General features: G+C 44.1%; 3 protein-coding genes and 2 non-coding genes across 8 annotated transcripts in view; 2 read left to right on the top strand and 3 right to left on the bottom strand.

The window, feature by feature from the left end:
* Nucleotides 1-8,832, top strand: part of LOC148316520 (uncharacterized) — a 23,837-nt gene extending 15,005 nt beyond the window's left edge. For both annotated transcript variants that reach the window (XM_088286835.1, XM_088286836.1), the window contains exons 4-6: nt 1,864-2,015; nt 7,812-8,323; nt 8,411-8,832. In XM_088286835.1, coding sequence (XP_088142961.1) covers nt 1,864-2,015; nt 7,812-8,323; nt 8,411-8,549 — 803 coding nt within the window. In that variant the 3' untranslated portion in view covers nt 8,550-8,832. The remainder of the gene's footprint in view (nt 1-1,863; nt 2,016-7,811; nt 8,324-8,410) is intronic.
* On the top strand, nt 1,874-15,132 carry chrna2b (cholinergic receptor, nicotinic, alpha 2b (neuronal)). Of its 2 annotated transcripts, none has more exons than XM_088286834.1 (6): nt 1,874-2,015; nt 11,859-12,010; nt 12,077-12,121; nt 12,219-12,328; nt 13,065-14,112; nt 14,623-15,132. In XM_088286834.1, the coding sequence occupies exons 3-6, from the start codon at nt 12,092-12,094 to the stop codon at nt 14,746-14,748; spliced, it is 1,314 nt and encodes a 437-aa protein (XP_088142960.1). In that variant the 5' UTR covers nt 1,874-2,015; nt 11,859-12,010; nt 12,077-12,091; the 3' UTR covers nt 14,749-15,132. The 2 variants fall into 2 exon arrangements, with proteins under 2 accessions (XP_088142960.1, XP_088142959.1); XM_088286833.1 differs by lacking the exon at nt 1,874-2,015 and adding an exon at nt 8,984-9,638.
* trnal-uaa (transfer RNA leucine (anticodon UAA)) lies at nt 11,415-11,497 on the bottom strand. Its single transcript has one exon. It is a non-coding gene; the product is annotated as a tRNA-Leu (tRNA).
* trnal-uaa (transfer RNA leucine (anticodon UAA)) lies at nt 11,658-11,740 on the bottom strand. Its single transcript has one exon. It is a non-coding gene; the product is annotated as a tRNA-Leu (tRNA).
* Nucleotides 14,534-25,994, bottom strand: ptk2bb (protein tyrosine kinase 2 beta, b). Of its 2 annotated transcripts, XM_088286832.1 has the most exons (31): nt 25,879-25,994; nt 23,674-23,903; nt 23,350-23,528; nt 23,197-23,284; nt 22,790-22,869; nt 22,652-22,714; nt 22,526-22,580; nt 22,287-22,427; nt 22,146-22,220; nt 21,823-21,924; nt 21,609-21,726; nt 21,148-21,187; nt 21,042-21,076; nt 20,915-20,959; nt 20,714-20,811; nt 20,519-20,600; nt 20,350-20,450; nt 19,932-20,047; nt 19,745-19,845; nt 19,373-19,462; nt 18,883-19,087; nt 18,625-18,733; nt 18,497-18,556; nt 18,305-18,427; nt 17,187-17,339; nt 16,950-16,985; nt 16,839-16,863; nt 16,295-16,329; nt 16,069-16,203; nt 15,809-15,889; nt 14,534-15,446 (listed from the first exon to the last, which is right to left on the bottom strand). In XM_088286832.1, exons 2-31 carry the CDS (start codon nt 23,872-23,874, stop codon nt 15,231-15,233), a joined length of 2,988 nt encoding a protein of 995 aa, XP_088142958.1. In that variant the 5' UTR covers nt 23,875-23,903; nt 25,879-25,994; the 3' UTR covers nt 14,534-15,230. The 2 variants fall into 2 exon arrangements, with proteins under 2 accessions (XP_088142958.1, XP_088142957.1); XM_088286831.1 differs by having other exon boundaries at nt 16,950-17,339.

Raw genomic sequence — 25,994 nt, 5'->3', positions numbered from 1 at the left:
GTAATTTACATAGAAACTCCGCCCATTACATCATCAACAAGTCTGAGTGAAGATCCAAATCCACTTTCAAGACATCATCAAATGTCGGATGACAGTATCTGTCAGAAACAACCACACGACACAGGTAAGCAGAGCTGCGTGGAATGTTGTTCAATAATCAGAGCAATGTTGGCGAGAATTCTTACCTTTCTTCTGATAGTGGCTCGTAGTTGAAGTTTTCGTGGGACGGGAAGGAATAAGGAGAAGCAGAAGTTAAATAGGCTAAATTTCAGATGTAAGGACGGGGAAGTGGCAGGAAAACAGGCCAAAATCTGGATGCGGGCGGGGGGAAGGAAGGAGAAGTGGCAAGTTGCACAGTAGTTGTTATTTAACCAAATGCAAGAGTGTCAAAAGAAGTTTTAAAACTAAATTTTAACTTAATAGTTTCCTTGGATGCAAAAGCACCTGCTGACTTTAAAAAAAAAAAATAATAATTTTATTGTATTTTTATTTTTTTTATTTTTTTTTATGTAGAGTACAATGTAGTGTCTGATGATGTGCCTCTGTGAGTGAAATGCTTTTATTTATTTATTTTTTTCTGCGCTCTGCTCTGTCACGTCGCCGCTGTCGTCGCAAGTGGTCTGGGTTCGCCCTTGGTTGTCATGGTAACAAAAGACAGACTTGCTGTTGGCCCCAGCAGAATACGGGGCCGGGGTGAACGCTTGCTCACTTGCGTGAGACAGGGGCAAGAAAATGTGCTGTAATTGTCCATCCGTGGAGTATTTTGACGAAAATCTGCCACAGACAAGTTATTAAGCCACCCGGGAACGGATTTAAATTGTGCGAGGGGGGGGAGAAAAAAAACATGCATTTTACGTCTCGTTGGATAGAAACCACAATGGCAAAGCAACGTGTCGAGGTATCTTTTGACAGGCCTTGTCCAAAAGTTGGCAAGCTGACCTACTTTGTTCCGTCACTCTTTGCAAATGTTTTATTCGCCGCCACCGCAAAAACGTCCCAAATGTGCAAAAGCGGTGTCAAAACCAACCGGGGAAGAAAACCAGACAACCGCTTTCTAACATTTGGTTTTTTTCCATCTTTTCTTTTTTTTTTTTTTTTTTTTTTTTTTGCAGTGATGTTTTCAGGCCAACCAGTCTTTTAAATTGGATTTCCATCCATCTATTCATTCCTTGACATCAATCATCACTCAGATCAAATCAACATCATTTAAAAAAAAGTAACCACACCAAAAAGTGTTTAAATTGCCTAATTGTGTTTCAATTATAGCGTATTCAACACTATTTTTTGTGCAATATGAATTAACAACCGATCAAAGTGCGATTTTACAATTGAAGTGGCCCAGTCAATCCAGCAGATGGCGCTGTGTTGAAAAATGTCTTTAAATTTCTACTCCAAATTTTATAAAGGTGCATCTCTGTCCAACTTCTTGTTCATGCCATGTTATCTTCGCCCTAGCGGCACCTGTGCCTGCCCCTTCCCCCAATTAAAAAACCCAGAACTGTATCTATTTATTTTATTTTCCCTGAAGCCAAACAGGCCCTGAAGACGTTCCAGGTGTGTGCGTGGAGCTCAGCTGCAGCCGTGCAATGTGACGAAAGCAGTAAGAATTCATTATCTTGAAAGCCAGCATGGCCGAGAGCGTGCGGCCAGGTGTGGGGCTTTTTCTTTTTTTTTTTGGAAGGATGGGGGTTGATTTCTCCAGTGAGGGAAGATGCCACTTCCCATCAGAATGGCGCAGGAGCGTGTGATGGCACCTTGATTAGAAGTCCACCGTGGCTTGGGCGTATCTTCTCTCCAAACTCCAAGGTACAATGTCTCGATTTCATCCCCATTTAAACTGCTGCACTTGTTATTTGTCTGCAGGGGTGGAACGGTGGTCACCAGCCTTGTGGAAGTCGTTCTTAGCACATGGGAAGTGTTATTGCCGTCATTGCCCAAATTGCTCGAAGTCAGTTCAGCGATTACGGCTCGAGAAATGTGTTGAAGCAGCAGCAAAGGGCAAGCTCTATTTCAACGTGAGTATCGCTTGCATCCGTTACATTATTAATTATTAATAAAAAAAATAAAAATAAATCATAATAATAATTTAATATGTACTTTAGTAACTTATTTTGTAATATTTATGAAGGCTTAGGTTTAGCAACAGGTGGATTTTCTTTTTTTTGGAAAACCCATACATGTAAATTACAACGCATGGTCAAATAATCAAACTTAAAAATAAATAAAAATAAATAATAATGTGTTGGAAAAAGTAACAACATTTTTTTTTAAATCAGCGTCAGAAATACATTTAGGAAGAGATGATGCCATCCCTGATTCAAATTTGCCTTTGACCAGTTTTAACAGCAGTAAAATATCAATTATTTTCTGACCAAAAACCAGAGAAAACAAGATTATGGTGAGTTAAAAAGAACATTCAGAGTAATTTTGGCGCTAAAACTTTGACACCTCAAGCTAAAAAAAAAAAAAAGAAACAAGACAATGAAAACAACCTCTCGAGAACCGGATTTGGGCCCCCCTGGTCTAAGCCAAATGAACAACTGCATCATCCAAAATTTCCTTCAGCTAAACCAAAATAGAACTTTCCATTCATTTGTTAGGACAAAAAACAGTGATTAGGAATCTCAACTTTTTTTTTTTTAATTTATGAAGAGGTTGCAGCCCACAGGACAAATTTGATTGAATATGCAGTACAGTAAAGACAAACACCTCTCCTGCCAATGCTCGCCTAGCATAATTAAAATGCACTTTGCCGTGCTGAGCGTTTTTTCAAGTGCTGTCGCACTAATCAGATGGCGCGTTGCTCTCTCAACAGCGAGCTCATACTGTTTCCTTCGGCGCGGGAATCCAATTTCATTTCAGATAAAATGCATTATTTATATTGCCTCCTTTTTACGCCAACGTCAATAGACGCTCATTGTGCTCCAAAGCCCTGACGTTGGGGAGACGTACGCGCCTTCATTTATTGCGTTCTCGCTTGTCATGTTTTGTATGAATGCACAAGCGGGACGGAAATAATGCCAGCGAGGCAGATATGAGCGAGAGAAACTTGGAAAAAGTTGCAATTGAAGTTCATACAGTCAAGTTTACTTAATTGGAAACGCCATAGATGGGCTAGTAAATAGCATCTTTGTGGCTTAAGGCTTTAAGCAACGGATATTTAACCACAAATAGTTCATGAACACACGTAGATGGAAAATATAAAAACACCCACGAGCATATATTCTTTATCCTCTGTGAAGAATGACTTTTTTTTTTCTGAAACGTCAAATGAAAGAATCTCAAAATCCTGATGACATTTTAAATATATAACCCTGATTAAAATGTGCTGTTGGCTTCTGCAAGTTGAACAAAATTGAATGAGAAACTAAAATGGAATCATATCTGTGATAATCAAAACTTGGCCTCAAGCAGCGTGTTTTTTTTTATTTTGTCATTAGCGATGCGTCATTGCTACATTATTAAAATATCGCAACCACAAAAAATAGATTAAAAAGGACATTGAGGTTTGTTTTCGCCGCGTCCTATCTCATTTGCCAGCGCACAGCGGTAACGCGGTTTTGGCGAGGGTCTCGGTCACGGAATCATTAAGCGCGCGACGAATGGCTGTTAGCCCGAGGCGCGGAAAAAACAAAACAAAAAAAAAACGTTATTTGTCTGCAGAAGTCAAACGTCTTAGCAACAGGTGACAAAGCTTGGAGAGCGAATAGCATCTTGTCTCGACTGTTTTTGGGGGCAACGCTTGAAGACTACAACGCACCCCTGTCACCTGTGGAGATGCGTCAAGGATTGAAAGCTGAAAAATATAATTTGATGCCACGACTTTCACAACACTGGCAAGTTTTGGCGATTCACGTTCAGCTGTCAAACTGTCATTTAAAGGGATGCTTGAATTTAAATAAATAAATAATATAAATAAATAATATACAAGGCGCACCAGACTATAAGCCGCAGTTTTCTATGTTGAAAAAAATGATTTGTTTACTGCATGTTCAGAACGATTTTGTACTGTGAAGACACATAAAGGTACATAAACAGATTCTTGAAACGGTGTCTTTTCACACGGCATCAATTTTGCTAATTAAAACAGAACAGATCCAAGAGGAAAAAAAATGTAGATTCATTGAGTGTATTTTCTGAAATATAGAGCGCCCCTAGTGGTGAAAGAAAAAACACTAGTAAAACCACTGTAAAAATGACATCAGAATTTTTCTTTTAAGTCGTCATTTCCTAATTTCACCAAGAAGAATGGCTAAAAAATAAAATAAAAAAAATAAAAAACTAATTTCAGTTTTCCTGCTCAAAAAATATATAAAATGAGCTTTTTATTGAAAAATGGGCCATCTTGGCTGGACCGACACAAATGCAAAACTTTATATAGGACCTAACCGAATGTTTCGTAGACTTTATGGGGTTACTACTGATGTGGTGGTTCAGTTTGGACATTTTTTTTTTTTCCTTTTTGGAACGTGAACTCCATCCCAAATATTGTGCGTGCTTGTCTTAAAGCATCCAGACTGCGTCGGGCTCCCCGAGTGGATTAGCCGACGTTATCAGGCACGCTGCAGTTGCGAAGCTCGCCGTCCTTGGGCATCGGCCAGCGGGGACACTCCGGGGAAGCTCCAAATTCACTTTCAGGATCACTTAAGTTGCATCGAGTATTTGTCCACTTGACACTCCAGCGGGTCACCTCGTGGATTCTTTTGGACTGCATGAATTTGATTTCTTTAGGCGTAGCGTGTTCTAATATGTTTGACCATATATATGCAAAACGTGTCTTCGTGCTCCTTATTGTTGACATGGAATATTCATTCGGGGACTTTGACAAATGAGTCCCAGATGCTAACATGCTTGTCCAGACTACGCGGCGATTTGGAACCCTGCAACCATCCGATGGGCTTGGCATGAAAATAGCACGTGTTCAAAGTTAGGACTTGAAAAACATTTGCACTCTGTCGTTAAGCAGATTTACAGACACCAGAAAAATCTAATTAGTCGAATAATGAAGGACTTTTTCCGTGGGTACTTCCCACCAGCGCACCATAAAATGTCGACCAAAGTTAAAATGTTGGCCTTCGTTGTGGCCCACACAACAAGTGAGAGGACTGATGTCATCACTTGGCGGTTCGCAAAGGATTTGTTCGTGAGCATAAATTTATATGCTGGCATTTATTCTTTATTCTAGCGTGTCGGCACACAAGAGCTGGCAAAAAGTTGACAGAGGGGCTAGGAGCAGATAGAGGAGTGTTTTGGGCACCTCACCTCATCAGAGAAAAAAAAAATGTTTAATTTGAAATAAAAATGAACAAAAGCACCATTTATATGTCTTTGAAAAACCAGAGTATTTAGAAAATAAAAATTAACAAGGTTTATTCATTTAATTTTTATCAAGTTCGGCGGACCGGATTAAAACCTTTATCGGGGCGCATGTGGCCCCCGCGCCGTAGTTTACCCACACCTGACTTAGAGGCTACGTCACAAACAAACAACGTTCGTGGACTTAACAATAAAAAATGTAAACATTTCGTGACTCGTTTTGTCTAATGGGGCATGAATATGCCCTTCGGTCATAAAAAGACATTTTCCCCCAGTAGACACATGTGAAGTCCATTAGCGTCTGCTTTTCCTTTTCCTTTCTTCTTTCAGCTCAGTCCAAAAAAAAAAAAAAGAAGAAATCCTTCACTCCCACTCGTCTCCTCCGTCCCACCATCCTGCCATCGCTCATCGAGCAGCGCAGAGCAGCTCAGCACACTCGCCAGTCACCAGCTAATTGTGAGCGCGTGAGGCCGCATTGCTTTCCCCTCAAACAGAAGGAAAAAAAAAAAAAAAAAAAAGACGCTTCTCGTTGACCTCCTTCCTCTTTTGGCACGGCTGGAATCTTGAAAGCAAAAAATCAACAGCATCAAAAAAAAAAAAAAAGTTTGGTAAGTCTCTGATTTTTCCTTTAAACAGATATAGTGGCATAGTAAGGCAAAGAGGCAGAGAAGGTGCCCAACAATGCTCCTGTAATCGTTGTTGTTCCAAGAGAGAGTTCTGCTTGTGTTAAAAAAAATAAAAAAAGATTCACGGTGATTCACGACTATAGTTAGCATGAAGCTAGTTTTTGCGTGCCCCCTTGTGTTAAAAAAAAAAGATTCACAGCTATAGTTAGCATTAAGCTAGTTTTTGCATGCCCCCTTGTGTTAAAAAAAAAAAGATTCACGGCTATAGTTAGCATTAAGCTAGTTTTTGCGTGCCCCCTTGTGTTAAAAAAAAAAAGGATTCACGACTATAGTTAGCATTAAGCTAGTTTTTGCGTGCCCCCTTGTGTTAAAAAAAAAAAGATTCACGGCTATAGTTAGCATTAAGATAGTTTTTGCGTGCCCCCTTGTGTTAAAAAAAAAAAGATTCACGGCTATAGTTAGCATTAAGCTAGTTTTTGCGTGCCCCCTTGTGTTAAAAAAAAAAAGGATTCACGACGATAGTTAGCATTAAGCTAGTTTTTGCGTGCCCCCTTGTGTTAAAAAAAAAAAGGATTCACGACGATAGTTAGCATTAAGCTAGTTTTTGCGTGCCCCCTTGTGTTAAAAAAAAAAGATTCACGGCTATAGTTAGCATTAAGCTAGTTTTTGCGTGCCCCCTTGTGAATTAAAAAGATCATGCAATCAACTAAAATAGGTGTTAAATTAAAAGTTGATATATAAAATGATATGCATTTAATTAAGCCGACCAAATAACGCCATCCCATTCATGAAATTCATTAATTAAATAAAAATGCAAATTAAATCCGTTAAAAATGTAACTTAATGCAAAGAAAATAATAAGCGAGGCGGTTCAACGTGGACCTGGGGAGCTTCCAAGTGTGTCTCCGCTGCCGTTTTTCAAATGAAAGCGACTTAGAGTGGAAACGAATGCGCTCTGGCACCGCCGCCTCGGCTCAGAGGCCAGCTTCATGTTTTCACACACTTCCAGATGTCGAGCGCGGACACGTGGCAGCGGCAGCGGCAGCAGCGGCGGTAAAAGAGCCTCGACCGGCCGTCTCGTCGACAATGCCGAAAGACAGAACGGAACCTGAGAAGGCTCTCTTAGATGAGTTGGCTCGGTCGCTGCCGTCGAGTTTTACGAGCCTTGCGTGACACGACTTGGCGTCTGCTTCGTTGCGGAGCGAACCGGTCGCGTTTAAGCTTTCTGCCAGAACGCCGCACGAAGGAGCTCATAAAAACACGGACGCTCTGTCGCATAAAAACGCTTCGGAGACAATTTGTGTCCTTCAGTGTTCCCCATAGGCCGCGGGTTCCAAAACTCAGAGAAGGGCTCTGTTTTTATTGAGCCGCCAACAACTCTTATCTGATTTTTTTTTTTTTTTTAATTTTACTTGTTGTAATTTTTCATTGTGAGGAATATTACATAAATATTACCGAGAAACCACATTTCGTTTGACTCTGCTGTCTGTAGCCAGGTCGGAATTGCAAATGAGAATCTGTTGCAAATTGCTTCACTTCTAGGAAATGTAAAGAGCTTAGCTTAATGCTAACATATAATGCCAAATGCCATACTTAGGCTAACAGAAATTAGCATTTAATCATTTCTGATTATAAATCGGCTACTTTTGCGCGTAGGAAACTGCAACAAATACAAAAAGGCATGTTGTGGCAACACATACTCGTACACTGAAGGTGTTTCGTCTGTATTTGAGTAATGAGTTATTGCAGATCTTTTTTTTTTTTAAATCAATCATTCTTTTGAAATACAATTGAAACCTATGACTAATTAAGATCTTATCGCTTATTCTTCACTCATCCATGTTATCATTAATATCTTCTTCATTGCAGGTTATCATGTGGTCTTGGTGGACGGGTGCTCTGGTGGCCTTGGTTTCCATGGCAACCCCAACAATTTGCCAAAGCGGCGATGGCGAATACGGCTCGGGCTTTGACATTTACCCCTCCGTAACGGCCACCGACACACCGTCGCAATCCGCCGCCGACGAGCCGGCGAAGGCCAGGAACGACCCCGTCTCGGTCACTTCCTCTCCCACCTCGGCGGAGACGTGCGCCGTCCGCTTCAGCACCCGAGGCGTTTCGGCCCGGGTGCTGAAGGCTCAAAAGGAGGAGGTGGCGTACCTGCAGGCGATCCAACAAGCCAACCAGGCGGTGATGGAGAATCTGGTGCAGTACGTCGGCGCCGAGCTGGGGGAGCAGCGCTACGAGGACGTGATCCGGTCCGATGTCGCCGGTATCTACGAGGAGCAGAAAAGCTGCCGTGAGGTGGTGGAGAAAGCCGAGGAAGACCTGGAGAAGCAGCTTCAAGGCGAGGTCCTCGACACCCTCGCAGGGATGCACAAGTAAGGACGCCAAATCTGTTTCAAGTTCTTCATTTTTTACGTTATTCAGTAAGAGTCAGACGAGTTATTTTTATCTTGCCTGGACAGAATCCGGGAAGAGTCCGCAGCCTTTGAGGACATGCTTCGGGCTGCGTCGGACATCGCCGGGCGACTGGAGAGCTCATCGCAAGCTCTTCACGCTTCCTTCACCAAACAGCTGAGAGACACGATCAAATTCCACGTTTAAGACACGCGACTCACCTGCACCCGATCGCTCCACGGGCGACCAATCCCAGAGCGAGGCCTCGCTTTTTCACCTATTTTCCATCTATGCGTTATTCCGGCAATTCGGAGAGGAGACATATGGGAGCGTTATCGCGATTCAGGTGTTTATGAGTCAGCCTTGAGACATAATGATGCTGTTTGTCTTCTCCAGAGGAAGGTGAAGATTGGCCATCTGGTTCCACGCTGGCCAACGGAGGCCAGGACACACTTGATATGAACTGTGTGATTAAAAAGTCAATCAGGAACGACACGACCTTTCACGTGGCTTTACTTTTTTTGGATGCAATCAAAGATGATTTATTGGCCGTCTGTGCAGAGCAAAAAAAGAAAAACACCAACTGAACACTTTCAGACGTGTCAAGCAAGTCATTTGGCCATTTTAGAGTGCCTCGTTGTCGCCAGCTTGATGGCAGTCCAATTAATTTAGATGGTCAAAGCTCATTTGAGATACGAGTGTTCCATGTTATGAGCACTGCTAAGTTATGATTCCAACTCGTATGCCAAGGCACCACTGTGTATCTCATTTCTTTCCATGCACGAGCACACGTACTCGAGCATTTAGGCTGCGCTTACGCGCGCGCGAGAGCGAGCAAGAGCGAGAGAGAGAGAGAGAGAGAAAGGAGGCGCGGCCATGAAGGCAGCCGACATTTCAGCCGAGTTCGAATGTGAGCACGTGTTCCTCCAAAAGTGTCCGCAGTGCATTCAACTCCCTCATCGTCCGAGTAATTAGTCAAAACTTATTTTTTTTCATTTTTTTTTTTCAGGAACGCTCCAAAGAGTTTGGAGCACATTAAGCAAGCGCGGATGCTGATTTGTTGCGTTTAAAGCAGTTGTTAGCCATCGAAGCCGGAGCTTGCTGCGCGCGGCCACTGCGCGGCAAAGTTGCGTGAAATGTCTCGCAGCAGCCAAGATGACACACTTTGTGCTCCGAGATAGCACTTTGACAGCACCCTCCCAGCGCCTCGTCGTCGTGTCCACATGGAGCGAATTAAGCGCCCGCGCGCGGCCAGCACCGCCAATTGGCTCTGCTCGCTACTCTTCTGTCAGGCAGGTACGTGAACGCACCATCTGCATTCCGATTTTAATTTCATGATTATCTTGTCGTCGCCTTTGTCTGAAATGGCACGCTGTGATTAGTGCCGCGTTCAAGTTTCACATCTCTTTAGTTTTGTTGAATTTAAATGGAGGAAAAAGATACTTTTGCTCTCGGAAAAAATAAAATAAAAATAATAATTGCTCCATGCCACTGGTTTCATAAAAAGTGATTTGTCGGAAATCTGTTAGTATAAATATAGCTTTTTCTTTGTAAAATAAATAAATAAATAGAAAGTGTATAAACAGCCGAGGGACATATTTTATATTAGAAAAAGTCAGCCAAACCCAAATTTGGAGCATTAATTGAATATTCACTAAATAACTGAAATTCACCACTGATGATGACATTTTTCAAGTATGAATTTCTACAGGTCAGCATGGAAAGTAGTCCGGTTTATAAACCACTGTAACGGCCAACGTGTCCCTGTGGATCGCGGTAAATGTTAATTGTATTTGAGATCAGCACAGATTCTGTGTAGACGATAAAGATCAGGCAGTGAATCATTGCGAGAGAGTCGGAGGAAGTTTCAGAATCTGGTATGAAGGGAGTTTGTTTCGCCGTGTGAAAGTGCCGCCGATGTTCAACTCGAGCGATTTGGTCATGAGCGACACCCATTGCGTGTTTACTAGTTGTGTAACTGTAAATAAATTATTTTACCATCAAAAACAATTTCTTGCTGTTATTTTATCGTTTGAGGTGTCATAATAAAAAAGGTTATCTGTTTTTTTTTTTCTTTTTTGATAATGCTGCTTTTTAAACTTGCAAGGCTTTGGCCGCTCCAATGTTGACAATTTGAAGTCGCTGGCTTGAAAAGCTGCTGAGTGCGCCTCGCAAACTGCTCCATTGTTGTGCCTGCCAACAGGTCTGGCTGGAATCGACTTCGCTGGGAAGCTGCATGGGGATTTAAAAAAAACACACACACAAAAAACCTGAGAGTTTATTCCATAAAGTGACCATGAACTAGTACGCTCTTCCTAGTAAGACACATCTTGAGTCCACCCGTATAACGCCGTTATTAGCCAGAAAAAACTGCACTAATTGACATTTACATGCCACCAGTACGAGTGGCAGCAGACTCTGTTAGTACTCAATACCTTAAACTAAATTCTGCATCAGCTGGATACCAAATCCTGGTATTGATACTCGACTATAATCTGAATGGAAACAAGTGTGTGTGTGTGTGTGTGTGTTTGAGACAACATGAAGTGTGCCAGCCACTTATGAATTCACATCATCGCTAAGCTTTGCTTGTTTGGCAATGCACCTGTGCACCCACCTCGCTAAAAGCCCTCCAGCGAGGCGATTAGCATGGGCGATAAATCACGTCCGCACATTTGCATGCACGTGGCAGGTTTGCAAGGAAGCCCCCCCCCCCCAAAGGGCCCCTCCCCACCCCCGCCACCCTCACCTTTAGCCTCCCTGCTCCGTCTGGTCACTCATGCGTGGTGAGGTCATAGCGTGGCCTTGCCTACTCAGGCAAAATTTGTTGCCGTCTTTTTGACGGTTGAGCTCGCGGTCTTGTTTGCATTCACATGCTACGAGAGGTGCCAGTGGTCCACAAAAGGCGAAATGTTGTCGATCACGTCGTGCAGTGACGTCATCACCTGACCACTTAAGTCTGTTACTCACATGCTTCTTCACTACTTCACATTTGATTACATTTTTCTCTTGAAAGATGAGAGTCAAATCAGTTTTGAGGTGGCACTTCTTTCTATGGAATGTCTCAATAAATACCAGGAGTGGGGTTCGAACCCACGCGGACAATTGTCCATTGGATCTTAAGCCCAACGCCTTAACCACTCGGCCATCCTGGTACATCATTAATTCTTCTGACAGCGCCACAAATTCCAACTTCACCAAAAGCACCATGCTGGATTTTTACGTTATTTGGTGTTGGGTTTCGCTGATCACGCTTAAGTCCAGATGCTAGTTGGCTAAATTATACCAAGCCTGACATGGGACCCTAAATTCGATTACCAGGAGTGGGGTTCGAACCCACGCGGACAATCGTCCATTGGATCTTAAGCCCAACGCCTTAACCACTCGGCCATCCTGGTACACACCGCTTGAGCCTGAATCTTCTCAGTGCAAATTTGCGACTCAACCACCTGAGCCACATGCTGCTTCACCATCATCCAGCCCGGTTCTGAATGTGTCCCTTTCATCTTTTGCCAGTCGTGTGTCGCGATAAGCTGCACTCTCACGCCGAGGACGAGCTCTTCAAGAGACTGTTCGCCGGCTACAACAAGTGGTCCAGACCCGTTCCCAACATCTCCGACGTGGTCATCGTCAAGTTTGGACTGTCCATCGCGCAGCTCATCGACGTGGTGAGTCTTTGTCATTCCTTTTAACAATACAACATTTTTAATTATGCCTCACTTCACGTTTGTTAGGACGAGAAGAACCAAATGATGACGACCAATGTGTGGCTCAAACAGGTGGGAAGAAAAGCATTTTTTTATTACTATTGGCAAGATGATCAAACTAAATGTCAGCTCCAAACATCAACACATATTTTTTTTTTGTCATCCGCAGGAGTGGAATGACTACAAGCTTCGCTGGCGGCCGTCGGATTACGATAACGTCACATCTATCAGAGTTCCGTCACAGCTCATTTGGGTCCCGGACATTGTCCTCTATAATAAGTGAGTACAGAAACTCGAAACCCCCACAAGATGTCGCTAAAGGAATCAGTAAATTGTTTGTAAAAAGTTTGTCAGATCACTGACGTGAGTGTGGTGCCATCTTGTGGTGTCTTCGCTCAACAAATCTCAACTAGTGGACACTTCATTAGGTACACGAGCTGGGCTGCATTTTGGGTTGGACGATATACTCGTTAATTTTGTCACGATGTAGTTTTTGTTGCGTCTGGTGAGTGCTGCTTTGACCAATAGGATTCAAGATCAAATTTTGTGATGGTCGTTGTGTTTGAATCCATTTTATGAATGATGTTCTATTGTAGCCATCAATGAATTTTTTTTTTAATTTTAATTTACATTTTTTTAATTTTTTTTTTTTTTTATGTAGTATGTAGGAATTATTATCTGCTTTAGTCTTGAATTGATTTCATAGGAAGTGATGGAAATGGCCAGAGCTGGGCACTTGACCTTTTTTTCCGAGTCAGTCCCTCGCTCTCGAGCCGCGATCTCTATTTCATTCCGGCCTCAACCCTCCGGCCTTATTCATAAAAATTGTCAGCACCTGACCCCGTTGTGTCCCCCCCCAAAAAAAAAACATTTTTTAAAATTTGTCCGCCCCGCCCCAAAAATGGGCCAGACCGTTCCGACTGCCCATCTCTGGAAATGGCAATAATAAAAAGCCTACTAGAACATCTGAAATTGATTAAAATGTGCGTTTTCCCTTTGCCATATTTCTTGTCAGCGCGGACGGCGAGTTTGCGGTGACCCACATGACCAAGGCGCACTTGTTCCACACGGGCGCGGTGCGCTGGGTGCCGCCGGCCATCTACAAGAGCTCGTGCAGCATCGACGTCACCTTCTTCCCGTTCGACCAGCAGAACTGCAAGATGAAGTTCGGCTCGTGGACCTACGACAAGGCCAAGATCGACCTGGAGCGCCTGGAGACCTCGGTGGACCTCAACAACTACTGGGAGAGCGGCGAGTGGGCCATCGTCAACGCGGTGGGCACGTACAACACCAAGAAGTACGACTGCTGCCACGAGATCTACCCGGACATCACGTACTTCTTCATCATCCGCCGCCTGCCGCTCTTCTACACCATCAACCTGATCATCCCCTGCCTGCTCATCTCCTGCCTCACCGTGCTGGTCTTCTACCTGCCGTCCGACTGCGGCGAGAAGATCACGCTGTGCATCTCCGTGCTGCTCTCGCTCACCGTCTTCCTGCTGCTCATCACCGAGATCATCCCGTCCACGTCGCTGGTCATCCCGCTCATCGGCGAGTACCTGCTCTTCACCATGATCTTCGTCACGCTCTCCATCGTCATCACCGTCTTCGTGCTCAACGTGCACCACCGCTCGCCCAACACGCACAAGATGCCGCGATGGGTGCACGCCGTTTTTCTGGATCTGGTGCCCAGGTGGTTGTTCATGAGGAGGCCGGCGCCCAACGCCAGGCGCCGCAGGTTGCTGATGGAAAGGCGCCGGGGCCGGATGACGTGCGGGGCGAGCGTCAGCACCTCGGCCAGTTGGGGCAAAGACGCTCCTTCCCGCTCACTGGAGGATCTGGAGCTGGGGACCCTCACGTCGTATTTCTCCTTCCGCCCGCCGTCGCCGCAAGAGCAGAAGACGCCGACGCCGAGCGTTAGGCAGCTGGCGGCGAGTCGACTCGGGGCGGTCAAGCAGGAAGCGTCCGCGTCGGACTTTCTCCTCTCGCCCAGCGTCATCCACGCACTGGAAGGGGTGCACTACATCGCCGACCACCTGAGGGCCGAGGACGCCGACTTCAGCGTGAGTAGTGCACAAATGTTGCGGTTTTTTTGATGAGTTTAATTCATGAATAAGTGAAGAAGAAAAATGGTTCTCGAAAATATTTTCTTTACCTTCAGGCATCAAATCGATGAATGCTAGATTATTTTCCTTGAAATTTTTCTGATAAATACATTTTGAAAAAAGGTCTACATTGTCCTCCTAAAAAAAAAAAATTAAATAAAAAATAATATTTACTTAAAAATATATGTTTGGATATATTTGTGAAGTAAAATATATATGTGGTCATCATAATTTTACAAAATATTTTAATTTATTTTCTAGATTTTTTTTTGTACATCAGATGATAACAATAATCGCGTTAGCCTCAGCAACAGGTGGAATTTTTTTCTGAATCGTCAAACTTAAAAAAAAAAACTAAAAAAATCCAAAGACTTTTTTTTTTTGACTAGCGTTAATCAAATAAATCTTGAATCTTCATTCTCCGTGTCGGACTTTGTCGCTATATTTTGACGCTTTTTTTGCATCCAGGTGAAAGAAGACTGGAAGTATGTCGCCATGGTGATCGACCGTATCTTCCTCTGGATGTTCATCATCGTGTGCCTGCTGGGCACCATCGGCCTCTTCCTGCCTCCTTGGCTCGCAGGCATGATTTAGACTCCGACATCTGGACTGACGCTCGTTTTATAGTTCCCAAACTCTACTAATGCTAACATTAGCATTGCTAGCATTCCGCACCTGGCTGAACGAACGCTTGCACGTGTAGAATAATGAATGCTAGCATGTCAGCTATTTATTTATTTATTTTTGTGTGTGTTTATTATTTGGTGTCTTACTCTTAAAAGCTGTGGACACCAATATGATTTTTTTTTATTGGATTATTTTATTATATATATATTTATATATACCACTCCAATCACGTTATGTGTCGTAAAAGTGTGTACTGCAGTATATATAAAATCTAACCGTTGATGAGGTCATCATTTCTTTGGTGAGGAGAAGCCTCCTTTTTTTGTTGAGCGCAAACACACACACACACACACACACACACGCACGCACATGAGGATGTACAGCGGTTACGACATATGTACAGACGTCCGAACGGATAATTTAAAGGTGCGTCGTGAGCACGCCATGCGTCACGGCTCGACAGGCTTGGCCAGGTTGGCCCGCACCCGGGCCTGGTCGACGGCGTCCAACATGTTCTTGCTGTCCATGGCCAGGTTGTGGGCGGCCGCCAGCATCTGCTTGCGGCACTCGTCCCGCAGCGACGTGATGGCGTTCTGCTGCGCCAGACGCATCTTGCTGATCAGTTCCGCCATGTCGTTGTTCAGCAGCTTCTGGGTGCCCTCGATCTGCGTGGGAGGAATTAGGTTTGAATGAGGCCCCTGTCCCTTGAAAACTGCAATACTTTTTCTTTTTTTTCTTTTTTTCAGTACTATATATACTATAGTGGGTAAAAGTGCCTAAAAAAATGTAATCAATCGCTAATATCATGTAGCGTCTTTTAGCCTGTTTTCCATGATGTTGTCTAAGGAAAATCATGCATCATTTTTCACTTTTGTCCAAGTTGTTTTTCAGAGAAAAGATGCTAACTTGCTAGCCGCTAACATGCTCGCATCGCTGCTCTGCGCCTCGTCACATGAGAGGTAAGTTTCATGGCAAAGTCAAAATGACTCAAAATTTTGAGACTAGATAAAATGTGAAAGGCGTGTACCTCGGTGCGCACAGACTCATGCAGAGTGGGTAGAATGTCGTCCACGCTGCTGATCAGATCTCTCAAGGCCATACCCACCGACTGCGAACACATAATACAATTTTGGAAATGTATTTTTTTTTTTTATGACAAACCCATCACAGGGCCGGAATAAAAAAAATGCTGATGTCATCAAGGGCAAGCGAGTGGTTATCGTTACTAAAAATGTAAAACTATTTGAATTGAAATTGGATTTAAAGATTTAGGATGGTTTGTGTTACCTGTACGACTGTGACGTACTGCTCAGGCTGCATGTCGACGACGTCGTTCTTGAGCTGCACCACCACTTTGACTACGTTCATCACGCACGGGTAAACTTTGTCATCGGAACGGTCCAGCTCGGCAGTGGGCGCCGGCTAATTGGGGGTTGAATAAAAAAAAAAATCAGCGCAAAATTCAACGCGAGGCTGGCATTAATTGTCATAATGCAAGAAGTGTCGTCATAACCTGTGCGGTGAGTCGAGGAGGTTTCAATGGCGGGCCTGGAATACACAAGACACCTTATTAGGTACCCTTTTTTTTCAATATATTTTATTTGATGCACTATTTTATGACTGTATTTTGCACTATTGTTTATTTTATTACATTTTATTTACACGCATGATATTTTTTAAGATCTTATTATCTTCAATTTATTCAAATTTGCTTCTCATCATGTGCAGAGGTTTATAGGGATTTGTTTAACATTTATTTCATCGTAATTTTATTTTATCATGAATTAAAATATTTGCTGTACAGTTTTATGTGTTTATTTGAATTTAATTACATATTTTATTTTATTTACAATGTATTAAAATATAGTTTATTAACAGACTTTTGATTTTCAGATTAATGGTTATTAGCGTCAATGCAACAGAATAACACAAACAGTGCAGCAACACATCTAGACAGACAATAAAAGTACTCACAGTCATTTATTCTTTGTCCTCTGCAAAGAACGACTAATCGTCACATACTAATACAAACGTATTGTCATTTTCTTTTTACTTACCATTTTCAGCATCTGCCTCACCAGACTACAAAGAACAAAATAAAAATACACCCAATGAAGACAACATCAGTTTGGATGGATCAAAGTACGTCAAGTGAAGACAACACCTACCATTGGTGGAGGGGGTTCTTCTGGTCCCATGGGGTCCTGCAAAAGAACAGGCAGGTTCATTTTATAGCAAATGGACATGGAGCCTCTCTTTGGAACACTTGAGAGGGGCACATTGATCTTAAGACTAGCGGGACGCCCTCGACGAGCGAGGGGGACCCCGCCGACTGGCACCCGCCGCGGGGCACAGGTGGACACGGCGAGTGGGTTGACAAACGCGAGCGAGGCTGTGTTCCCCACCAGGAGTCGCTCCTCTTTCTCCAGCCACATTTTGTCGGCCGCCATCTGCGCCTTCTGGCGGCGTAAGGTGTCGCGCATTTGCTGACGCTCCATCTGCCAAAGACGCTGGGCATCCTCGCGGCTGTTGGGTTCTGCTCCGGGGAACTCGTTCTCCTGCAGGGGGGGGCAACAACCGGCAAAGTTTCCGCTTGCGTCACGGCAAAATTTGTTTTCAATTTCAACTGATGAAAGTAATTTTTTTAATTCGATAAATTTTAATTAGTTATTTTAATTTAATTTACGTCAGTTGACGATAATCATACTGTATCACTTTTACGTCTTGGCCTGTTGGGGGCAGTGTGGCGCATACGCATGCAGATAACACAGCACTACGTGAGACTAATGACCAGAAGAAGAAAGTCGCAGCCAAAAACCAACAAAGAAAACAAAATTGTACGCACTATGGCGGGCTTGGAGAAAACATGGCGGAGCGGCTGCTCTTATGAACTTAAAAAAAATAAAAAGAAGAATACAAAAAAATATTTGGCAGCGCTGCTTCCTGAAAGACAAGGATTGACAATGTCAAGAAAACTATAAAGTGGAGTTGTCAGGTAAAAGTTTTTTTCAACTAAAAAAGGCCTAAATGCAGTTAAACTTGATATTATTTAAAGGAAAAAATGTTTCTGACATTTTATTTAAATGGTGTTGAAACTTACTATGTAAAGATTTGTGTGTCAGCATTTAGCTGTCGTATATAAATGTACAAAGTGCGTATCTTTTTGTTGTTGTGTGTGTGTGTGTGTGTGTGTATGTGTGTTTGTGTATAATATATAACAATAATAAATATATTTGCATATTTTTCCAATCATTGAGAAGAGTTATAAAAACTTGGAAAATATATATTCATTGTATATTTAGAACAGATGTGCCACTAATTTGCGATTAATCGTGAGTTAACTGTGGTAATTTTCAATCAGGGGTGTGTTCACTTTTGTTGCCAGTTAACTCAAGTGTCGTTCCATCCAAAGCTCACCTGGAACTTAAATTCTGATCCAAACAAATGGGCCACGTGAATTTGAAAAAGTCATAAGTTGGGGCGCTGGCAAGTCAGCGGCGTATATATTTGAGCATCTTTTTACCCCCATGCTGCGACGTCGAGGCGACCTGATGAGCAGCGGCAAAGTGTTCACTGAGTCCACAGGTGACTGATATTCACACGGGCTGGCCAGGTCGGGCGAGCTGGCGCACAAGGCTTCGTTCAGCTGCGGCGACACGCACACATTTTCTTCAAATGCTCCTTAAACCAGCTTAGAAGCCGCGCTGAGACGTACCTGAATATGCAAGCCGATGCTCAGCGTGTTGCCAAAACGCCCCGCTTTCTTTCTCGAAGGCTGCAACGATGACAACAATAAGCGCATGTGTTTATTGAGTCGTTTAACACGTGGCACGCAGCTTGTACCTTGGGAGGGGCCTGGGAGAAGTTGAACTTTGTGTCGAAATATTTGGTGGAGCGCGCTCGGTCCCGCTTGCGTTCCGTTTCCTGCTCTTTCTCCATCTTGTGCACGTCGCTGGTAAAGACATTTGAGTTAAAACAAAAGTGCAAAAATATAACTATTGCTTTTCCCTCTGCTAGCTTAATGCTAAACATGAATTGTCAACAGAAAAGTGTTTACATTGCCAAATAAAGCTCCTTGCAGATAGAACCGTGCAGCAGTACCTGATCTTGACCACCAGCTCGGTGAAGTTGGGCCTCTCTCTGGGGTCGTAGGACCAGCAGCGCGTCATGAGGGAGTAGAGCGCCGGCGGGCAGTTGTCGGGCTTGGGCAACCTGATGCCTTGCTCAAGCTGGTTGATGACGTCTCGGTTCTCCAACCAGAAGAAAGGCTGCTGGCCTCGGCTCAGGATCTCCCACATGCACACGGCTGCGGGAGGGGTGGTGGTGGTAGTGGGGGGGGGGGGCGGGGGTTACACACACGCCACACAAGGGATGCATCCCAAGCGGGAGGCCGTGTTTTGTTCACCGGGCCCGAGAGCCGTCGGCACCGCCTCTTGCGTTTGGGATTTAAATTATCGGCAAGCGAATTAGTGATGTCGGAAAATACTTAATGCGCTCCACGTTTAATAATTTTGCTTTCTAAGACATTGTTGCACCTTTTGTTGAAATGAAATCTCAACATAAAATGACGAGAAATGAAAATCCTACTGACCAAACATCCAGACGTCGCTGGCTGAGGTGAAGCGTCTGAAGTTGATGGATTCCGGCGCCATCCACTTGATGGGCAGTCGTGTCACGGACGCTGCAATTTGGAAGAGAATTTGATATCAGAATTTTGCGATTTCATCATTCTTATTTCTCTATTTTACAGGAAGCAGAAATTTACATCAGGGAACCACTGGTGCCATTTCCCTGTTTTCTCCTTCTGGAGCGCCACTTGTAAGTCAGTTTTTTTTATTATTTATCATTTTGGTTATTATGTTGGTTGCATATTTGTTACATCGTCGCTGTCAGGTAGAATCCTTGCATCTCTAAAATTATGCAGAAATCTTGAGGTGACATAATCCCGCATGCCTCCGCTAACCTTTGTAGTACTCTTCATCCTCAATGTACCGCGACAGTCCAAAATCTCCCAGCTTGACGCAGTCGGGACTGGCGACCAACACGTTTCGTACGGCAATGTCTCTGGGTTGACCCAAAAAAAAAAAACATAAAATATACATACCCAAATGCGGAGATAAGTAAGAAGGAACATTGTGGCGTTTTCGGACCTGTGCACCATGTTGACGCCTTCTAGGAAGACGAGCGCTTTGCAGATTTGCAGGCTGAACAGCACCAGGGTCATGTTGCTCAGCGCTTTCTGGTTCTGAGTCAGGTAGTTGCCGAGCTGGGAACACGTAACGCACATCCGCAACTCGCAGCATTATTTGATGAATAAAGTAGCGAATTCTAGATTTTTACCTCTGAGTATGGTCGTATGCTCACTTTGTATTTGTTGCTACTGCATGTTTTTTAAAGCCGAGGTTTATCTTATTACCATCATCTAGTGTTTCGCATTATACGTTAATTAAGATAGCAGACAGCTGCAATGCAATGACCGAAAACATATCGCCATGGCAACAGTAGGGGTCACAAAGTGGCTTAGCTGTTCTCCAGAGCTCGGGTGTGAATTTTCGAATTTCGACTGACCTCTCCGTACTCGTAAAGCTCCATGACGATCCACACGGGGTTCTCCTCGATGATACCGATGAGCTTGACGATGTGAGGGTGATCCAGATTCTTCATGATCACTGGCGAGCACGCCAAAGAAAAAGTGAGCGTTACCGAGTGTTTGTTTCGAAATGGTCATGAAACCTACCAGCTTCGCTCATGAATTTCTCCATGACGTCGGGCGAGCAGTCCTTGCACGTTTTGACGGCCACTTTCACCTGGTCTCCATTCTGATCCGGTTACAAATAAATAGTTAAAAAAATATATATAAAAATATATATATATATATATATTTATTTATTTTTTTTTTTTTCTAAAGTACATTTGTAGTTCTCCGACTTACCGCCGCTGCGTAAACGCCGTCGTAGACTTCGCCAAAAAAGCCCTCACCGAGGATTCGCCCGAGTGTGATGTCGCTGCGGTCGATGCCGTACTTGACAACTTCACCAAAAAAAAAAGATGAAATTATGAATACAGTATAACATGTACAATGTCATTTTTTTTTTTCATTCCGAATGCGACACGGTGAATGCGTGCATCCAACCTGATCTGGGCCTTTCGTCCAGGATCTCACAATAGATTTCCGACCCTGAGAATACAAAATAACTGTTGAGGAATTTCATGGATCAGACAAGACAGAAATACTGCACGGCGTCGGGACAAAAGCGTACCCATACTGTGTCGCGAGGAGCTGGTGTCCCTTTTTCTGGGGAGAAAATATCCGAATAAATGCTAACGACCACATCTGTGGTTAAAAAAAAAAAAAAATGGACTCACCCGGTTGGAATCTCCGGCAGAGAGCTTCGCGTGCTGGAATCTTTTAAACATTACACAAAACACACACGTTAAGTCAGCGCTAATCGATGCCGAAGCATGGCGGCAGAGCACTACTGTACTTTTTGACAGTGCTATGGCCCGAATAAATTGTCGTGCCTCGACATGCCGGTTGAATTCGCTCCGTGACCTGACTGCCCTTAATCGGTTCCAGTCTGACAACCGTTTTTGTTTTTTTAATGAGGAAAATAGATAATAGTAAAGCATTAAACAGCTTGCACAGCATGAAAAATTCATTCCGGACCCTTCAGGTAGGCGAGACGTGACCGGGCGGCAGTATAATTCAGTCAGGCAGTCACAGATGAAGAAGAGTTTCACAACTACTTGAAATGACTCAGTAAGTTGCAGTAATATTCCTAGCACAAACACAATGTAGTCCGAAGCAAACGCGCACGCGCCTTTACCGTGATTTTGCCGGTAGATGATGGACTCCTCCGAGTTGTTCTCCAAGCGCCAGTAACCGTCGATGAGGTCCATCATGTTCTCGGCCACGGGCACGGTGGCCACGTTGATGGAGAGGCGCTGCGTGGGCCCAAACGGCGAGCATGGAATCAAAGCCCAACACCATGTTTTTTTTTTGTGTTTTTTTAAAAATATTATTCTAGTGCTTGTCTGTACTTGTCTGGCGCCTTCGACGTCCAGATTGATGAGAGCCTTGCCATCGCTTTGAGACAAACATTGCACTTTCTTGATCTGCTTGAAGTCAGCCAGAAAGACGGGCTGAGGAAGAGAATGGATTTACGCATCTCGTGTTTATTATGTCAAATATCAGCTCAAAACAAAAAGGCATTTTCAGAGCATTTTTATTTTGATGTTGTAAAATTATACGGCATTTAATCAACTGCAGTATACCGGGCATTTTAATAATATCCAGATATTTTTTTTTTTAATTTGAGTTTTTAATTCAGTTATTGTCGACTACAAAAAAAAAAAAAACTCACTGCCGAGTTCTTCTGCATGCGTTGGCGGATTCCCCTCCCGCCGATGACCAGCTCCACGGCCAGACTCCAACCTTGCTGCGAATTTACGTGATCCGTGTTAAACGACTGGCGGCCATCTTGAATCCTGGCGGCCTCACTCACCACCAGCTCGCAGGGGAAGACCTCCTCGTCGTAACTGGCGAACTCCTTGAGCGTCTCGAAGAACTTGACCATGCAGTCGTCCTCCTTGAGGGTGGCGAACTGCTGGAACGTCTGCTGGATCAGCTTGCGGAGTTGTTTCGACTGCGCCGCGACGTTGGCGATATTTAATAAAAAAGAAATTAAAAAATTTATTCAAAAAGATGATGTTACACACAGAGCACAAAGTGGGCCAAGTTTACCTTCATGCTGTTAATCAGCTCCGGAGGGAAGAAAAGGTCCAAGCCCACCTCTTTTCTTCACGTAGGGCGAAACGATAAGAATTAAAGCCACTAGCGCCACCATCATGTGCGGAAATGTGAACTTACTCGAGTAGCTCAAAGTTGGACTTCTTCTCGAGTCCTTTTGCGTTCATGTCCTTATAAAACCTCCTAGGAAGCAAATGGCGAGCATTCGTCAAACACACGAAAGTCAAGCGCCCATCGACCGTTTCGTATATTCGTCACCTGATCTCCAAGCAACCGAGCTGCAACGCCATCCCATCGCTGACCTTGCTGGCGTGATACTGCATGTAATCGCTTCGTACCTGAACGTCCAATCAAAACAAAGATATGTCCCGAGCAAAAATTCACAGCTGGGACAGATGTTTGCCGTCGCTATAGTAACCGTGTTCCGTAGTTAAGAAGCCAAAACTAGGCGAGTGTAACAGGTAGCGGTATCGGGGCAATAGTTCTCGGATAATCACGAAGGCTGTCGATACTTGGGGCAAAAAAATAAATCTGGCTTTGATTCAATCAACCTCGCGCAAACACCGTTTGACATATCGGCAAATCGTGCGTCATTGTGTTAATTAGATGGTTAATTGACCATCTTTTGGTGAAAGAAAAAAATCCAAAGCGTCAGTTTCAATGACCTGTTGGTAAAAGTAGACCAGCGTCGATCGGTCGTCTTTGAACTTTTCCAGGAAGTTGACGGGGATGTATCTGATGCGAAGGTCATACCTGGTAATCACACGACAAGAAGCTGAAGCGCGCCCTCCCGTCGCCGGTTGGTCTGCCGCCTTTACCTCCACTCGGCCTCCACGTGGTGGCTCTCGTAGCGTTGCTCCACCTCCCCCACGGTCAACTCGGGGTGCAGCCAGTGGAGCTCCTCGGATTTCAGGTGCTTAAGCAGCAGGCCGAAGCATCCGGCGTGCTCCACGTTGGGACCCAGACGCCCGCTGATCAGGATGGATCGGATAATCGCCTGAGGGTGAATATCAGCTTCGACCGTTATTTTTGTGGCACCATGTTAAACTTTGCTTAAGAGGCTAGCTCGAGGAATGTTGCGCCAAAGCAAACAAGCATAACAGATGAGCAATAGAAACGATCCAAAATAAAGCTCCACTCACCCTGATTTGCCAGGAGCTGTCACACTTGACCAGCTTGAAGTTCTTGCCCAGGTTATTGTTGGTGCAGAAGCACACCTTGAGGATCTTGACGGGCCCGCCGTTGCCGGCGACTGGCAGCGAGTTGGCGCCTGGCTCGGTGGCGCTCTGTCTCGGACTGGGCACCTTCCAGGACAGAGTGTCGCCGGACATCACCTCGTACATGATCACGGTCGGGTGGGCCTCAAATCATCCTGAAAGACCGACCACGTAGCGTTGTTACCTTTTTCGTAACAGATAATTTGATTAGCTAAAAGTGATATTTTTAACCCTTTGCAGAAAACGAATATTAGTGCCGTACCGATGATCCCGAGAGGAGCTGAGATTTCTCGATTCGTATATTTCCATCTGTCTTATAGTGCCCCCTACTGTCCAGAATGAGTAGCACAAGAAAGTGTGACAAAAAAATGTTCTTTTTAATTCTACTCAGTTCTGTCTTTGCTGTCAGGTTTTTTTTAAACTAGGCTAACTTGGAGCCAAGCTACATATTACCATGGCAACGTGTACCCAATGAAGTGGACCGCTATAAATTCCAAACCGTGAGTGCGTTGACTGGGCGAACACCGTGGGAACGGGCGCTTTAATTCTTAAAAAAAAAAAAAATTCTAACTGCTCCGTAACACAAATTCACCTACCTTACACCCCGATGCGTCCGTCAAAATGTTCGTTTTTAGTTTTTTTTAAATCTGTGAATGGCAGCTCAGCACGGTGCGTTCCCTTTCCTCTCAGCCTTGTGGTGCATGCAGGCGTTTGTTTTTTTTAGCCTGAGGCCGCGCATTCCCTAGCAGGGCTGTGTGTGCGCGCACGTGCGCTTGTGTGTGTCATGGCGAGGGAATGAGAGGGCGCAGCGTGTTGCACCATCACCTGGGCGTGGGAGGAGGCCGGACGAATGGAATGACCACAGTTGACGTTTAAGACAAACGACTTGAGAAAGAAATTCCAATTCCAAATGATGAACGGCGCCCTGACACCACGATCGTCGATCTTCTTCCCCTAGTTGGACTTCCTTGCTCTCCAGCTCGCTATTTATCCATCCAACAATCCATCCACGCACACACACTCGACTTGTTATGTAAACATTACAGGAAGCGATCCGTATCCCGAAAGAAAGTGACTCTAAACATTATGACAGACGCTCATGTTGACCGTCTAAACGTGGAATTGAATGAGGCCTTTCAAGTTTCAAGTTCTTTTGTGTCCATGTCAGATTATGATGAATGACAGCGAAAATTCCTCCGCTACCGAGTGGAGCAAATACACTCAGAGCAGAAATCTATTATCAACTATTATTTTTAGGATTTGTAAATTACGTGCAGCGACTTTCCCCGCAAGGGAAAAGTATCGCTTAGAAATTTGGATGCTAACAAAGCAGAAGGTGTTAAGTGCTCAGAAAGTGGCAGTATTAGTCGTCATTTTCAGCAGAGGATAAAGAATATATGCCAGTGAGTATTGTTATAGTGCCTGTTTCGATGTGTTGCTGCACCTTTTGTGATCAAATATCCATCGTTGTTGTTTGTTGAATAGGAGTCAGCACCCAAGCTGCTGATTATTAAAAGCACCTCTAATTAACACCCAATAAAGTTAAAATCTTTGTGGACTTTGACTGCCTTGAGGCTTAACTTGGGCGTATTTTTTATTAGTTAGTATTTAGGCTGACGTTTTTGTAGTATTGTGGCCTGTCTGCGAAATTGTTGCTGGTTTTAAGCTTACATTGGGCCAGCACTGTGAATTCTGAAGGCGCTGGGCCGATTACAAGGACAATATGTCCCCACATGTGTCCTTTTACCGTACGCGGACTCGTGGAAGGGGTCCGGCCATGTTGCAAGTTGACTCCCGGCAGGCAGTGACGCCGCGCTGGAATGTGGCAGCTTGTGTGCACACCTGCACGGACTTGCACTGCTCCTGAGCAAAGTTCTCTCTCAAAGAAAATGGCAGCTAAGATCATGTTTTTTTTTTTTTCCCCCTTTTCGATCGTTTCGTCGCTTAAAAAAAAAACTGCCGATTTATGCGAGTATAGAATGAGCAACGTGCTCATTAATTACCACAAAGTTTTTTTTTATTTATTTTTTTATTTCCTTTAGCCGCATGTTTAAATGTCCCAAGCGTTTATTCTCCATACGTGCACAGCAGAGTTGTTTTGTTTGAAAAGGAATAAATGAGGACGCTTACCTGCGAGTGTGAGTTGAATCCGTTAGGAAAAAAACGAGAAGTATTCCCTTGTGAGGCAGCCTTGCCTTCCTCACTCGTGTCCCGTTCTGCTGTGGGGAAGGAAGGTGGGAACACTT

Source organism: Idiotropiscis lumnitzeri, chromosome 21 (assembly GCF_059441095.1).
Source record: "Idiotropiscis lumnitzeri isolate Australia: NSW breed Sydney's pygmy pipehorse chromosome 21, RoL_Ilum_1.0, whole genome shotgun sequence".
NCBI lineage: Eukaryota > Metazoa > Chordata > Actinopteri > Syngnathiformes > Syngnathidae > Idiotropiscis > Idiotropiscis lumnitzeri.
The sequence above is the reverse complement of the archived record's forward strand: the minus strand, read 5'-3'. Positions and strand labels throughout refer to the sequence as shown.

Excerpts from the sequence above, each read along its gene's own strand:
- chrna2b (XM_088286833.1), top strand. The coding sequence starts at position 9,566 with ATGGAGCGAATTAAGCGCCCGCGCGCGGCCAGCACCGCCAATTGGCTC. Across the intron at positions 9,639-11,858 it reads GCTACTCTTCTGTCAGGCAG|TCGTGTGTCGCGATAAGCTG; the intron begins GTACGTGAACGC and ends ATCTTTTGCCAG. Across the intron at positions 12,329-13,064 it reads GACATTGTCCTCTATAATAA|CGCGGACGGCGAGTTTGCGG; the intron begins GTGAGTACAGAA and ends ATTTCTTGTCAG.
- ptk2bb (XM_088286831.1), bottom strand. The coding sequence starts at position 23,874 with ATGTACGAGGTGATGTCCGGCGACACTCTGTCCTGGAAGGTGCCCAGT. Across the intron at positions 16,330-16,838 it reads TGAGGCAGATGCTGAAAATG|GCCCGCCATTGAAACCTCCT; the intron begins GTAAGTAAAAAG and ends TGTGTATTCCAG. Across the intron at positions 15,447-15,808 it reads ATGAGTCTGTGCGCACCGAG|ATCGAGGGCACCCAGAAGCT; the intron begins GTACACGCCTTT and ends CCTCCCACGCAG.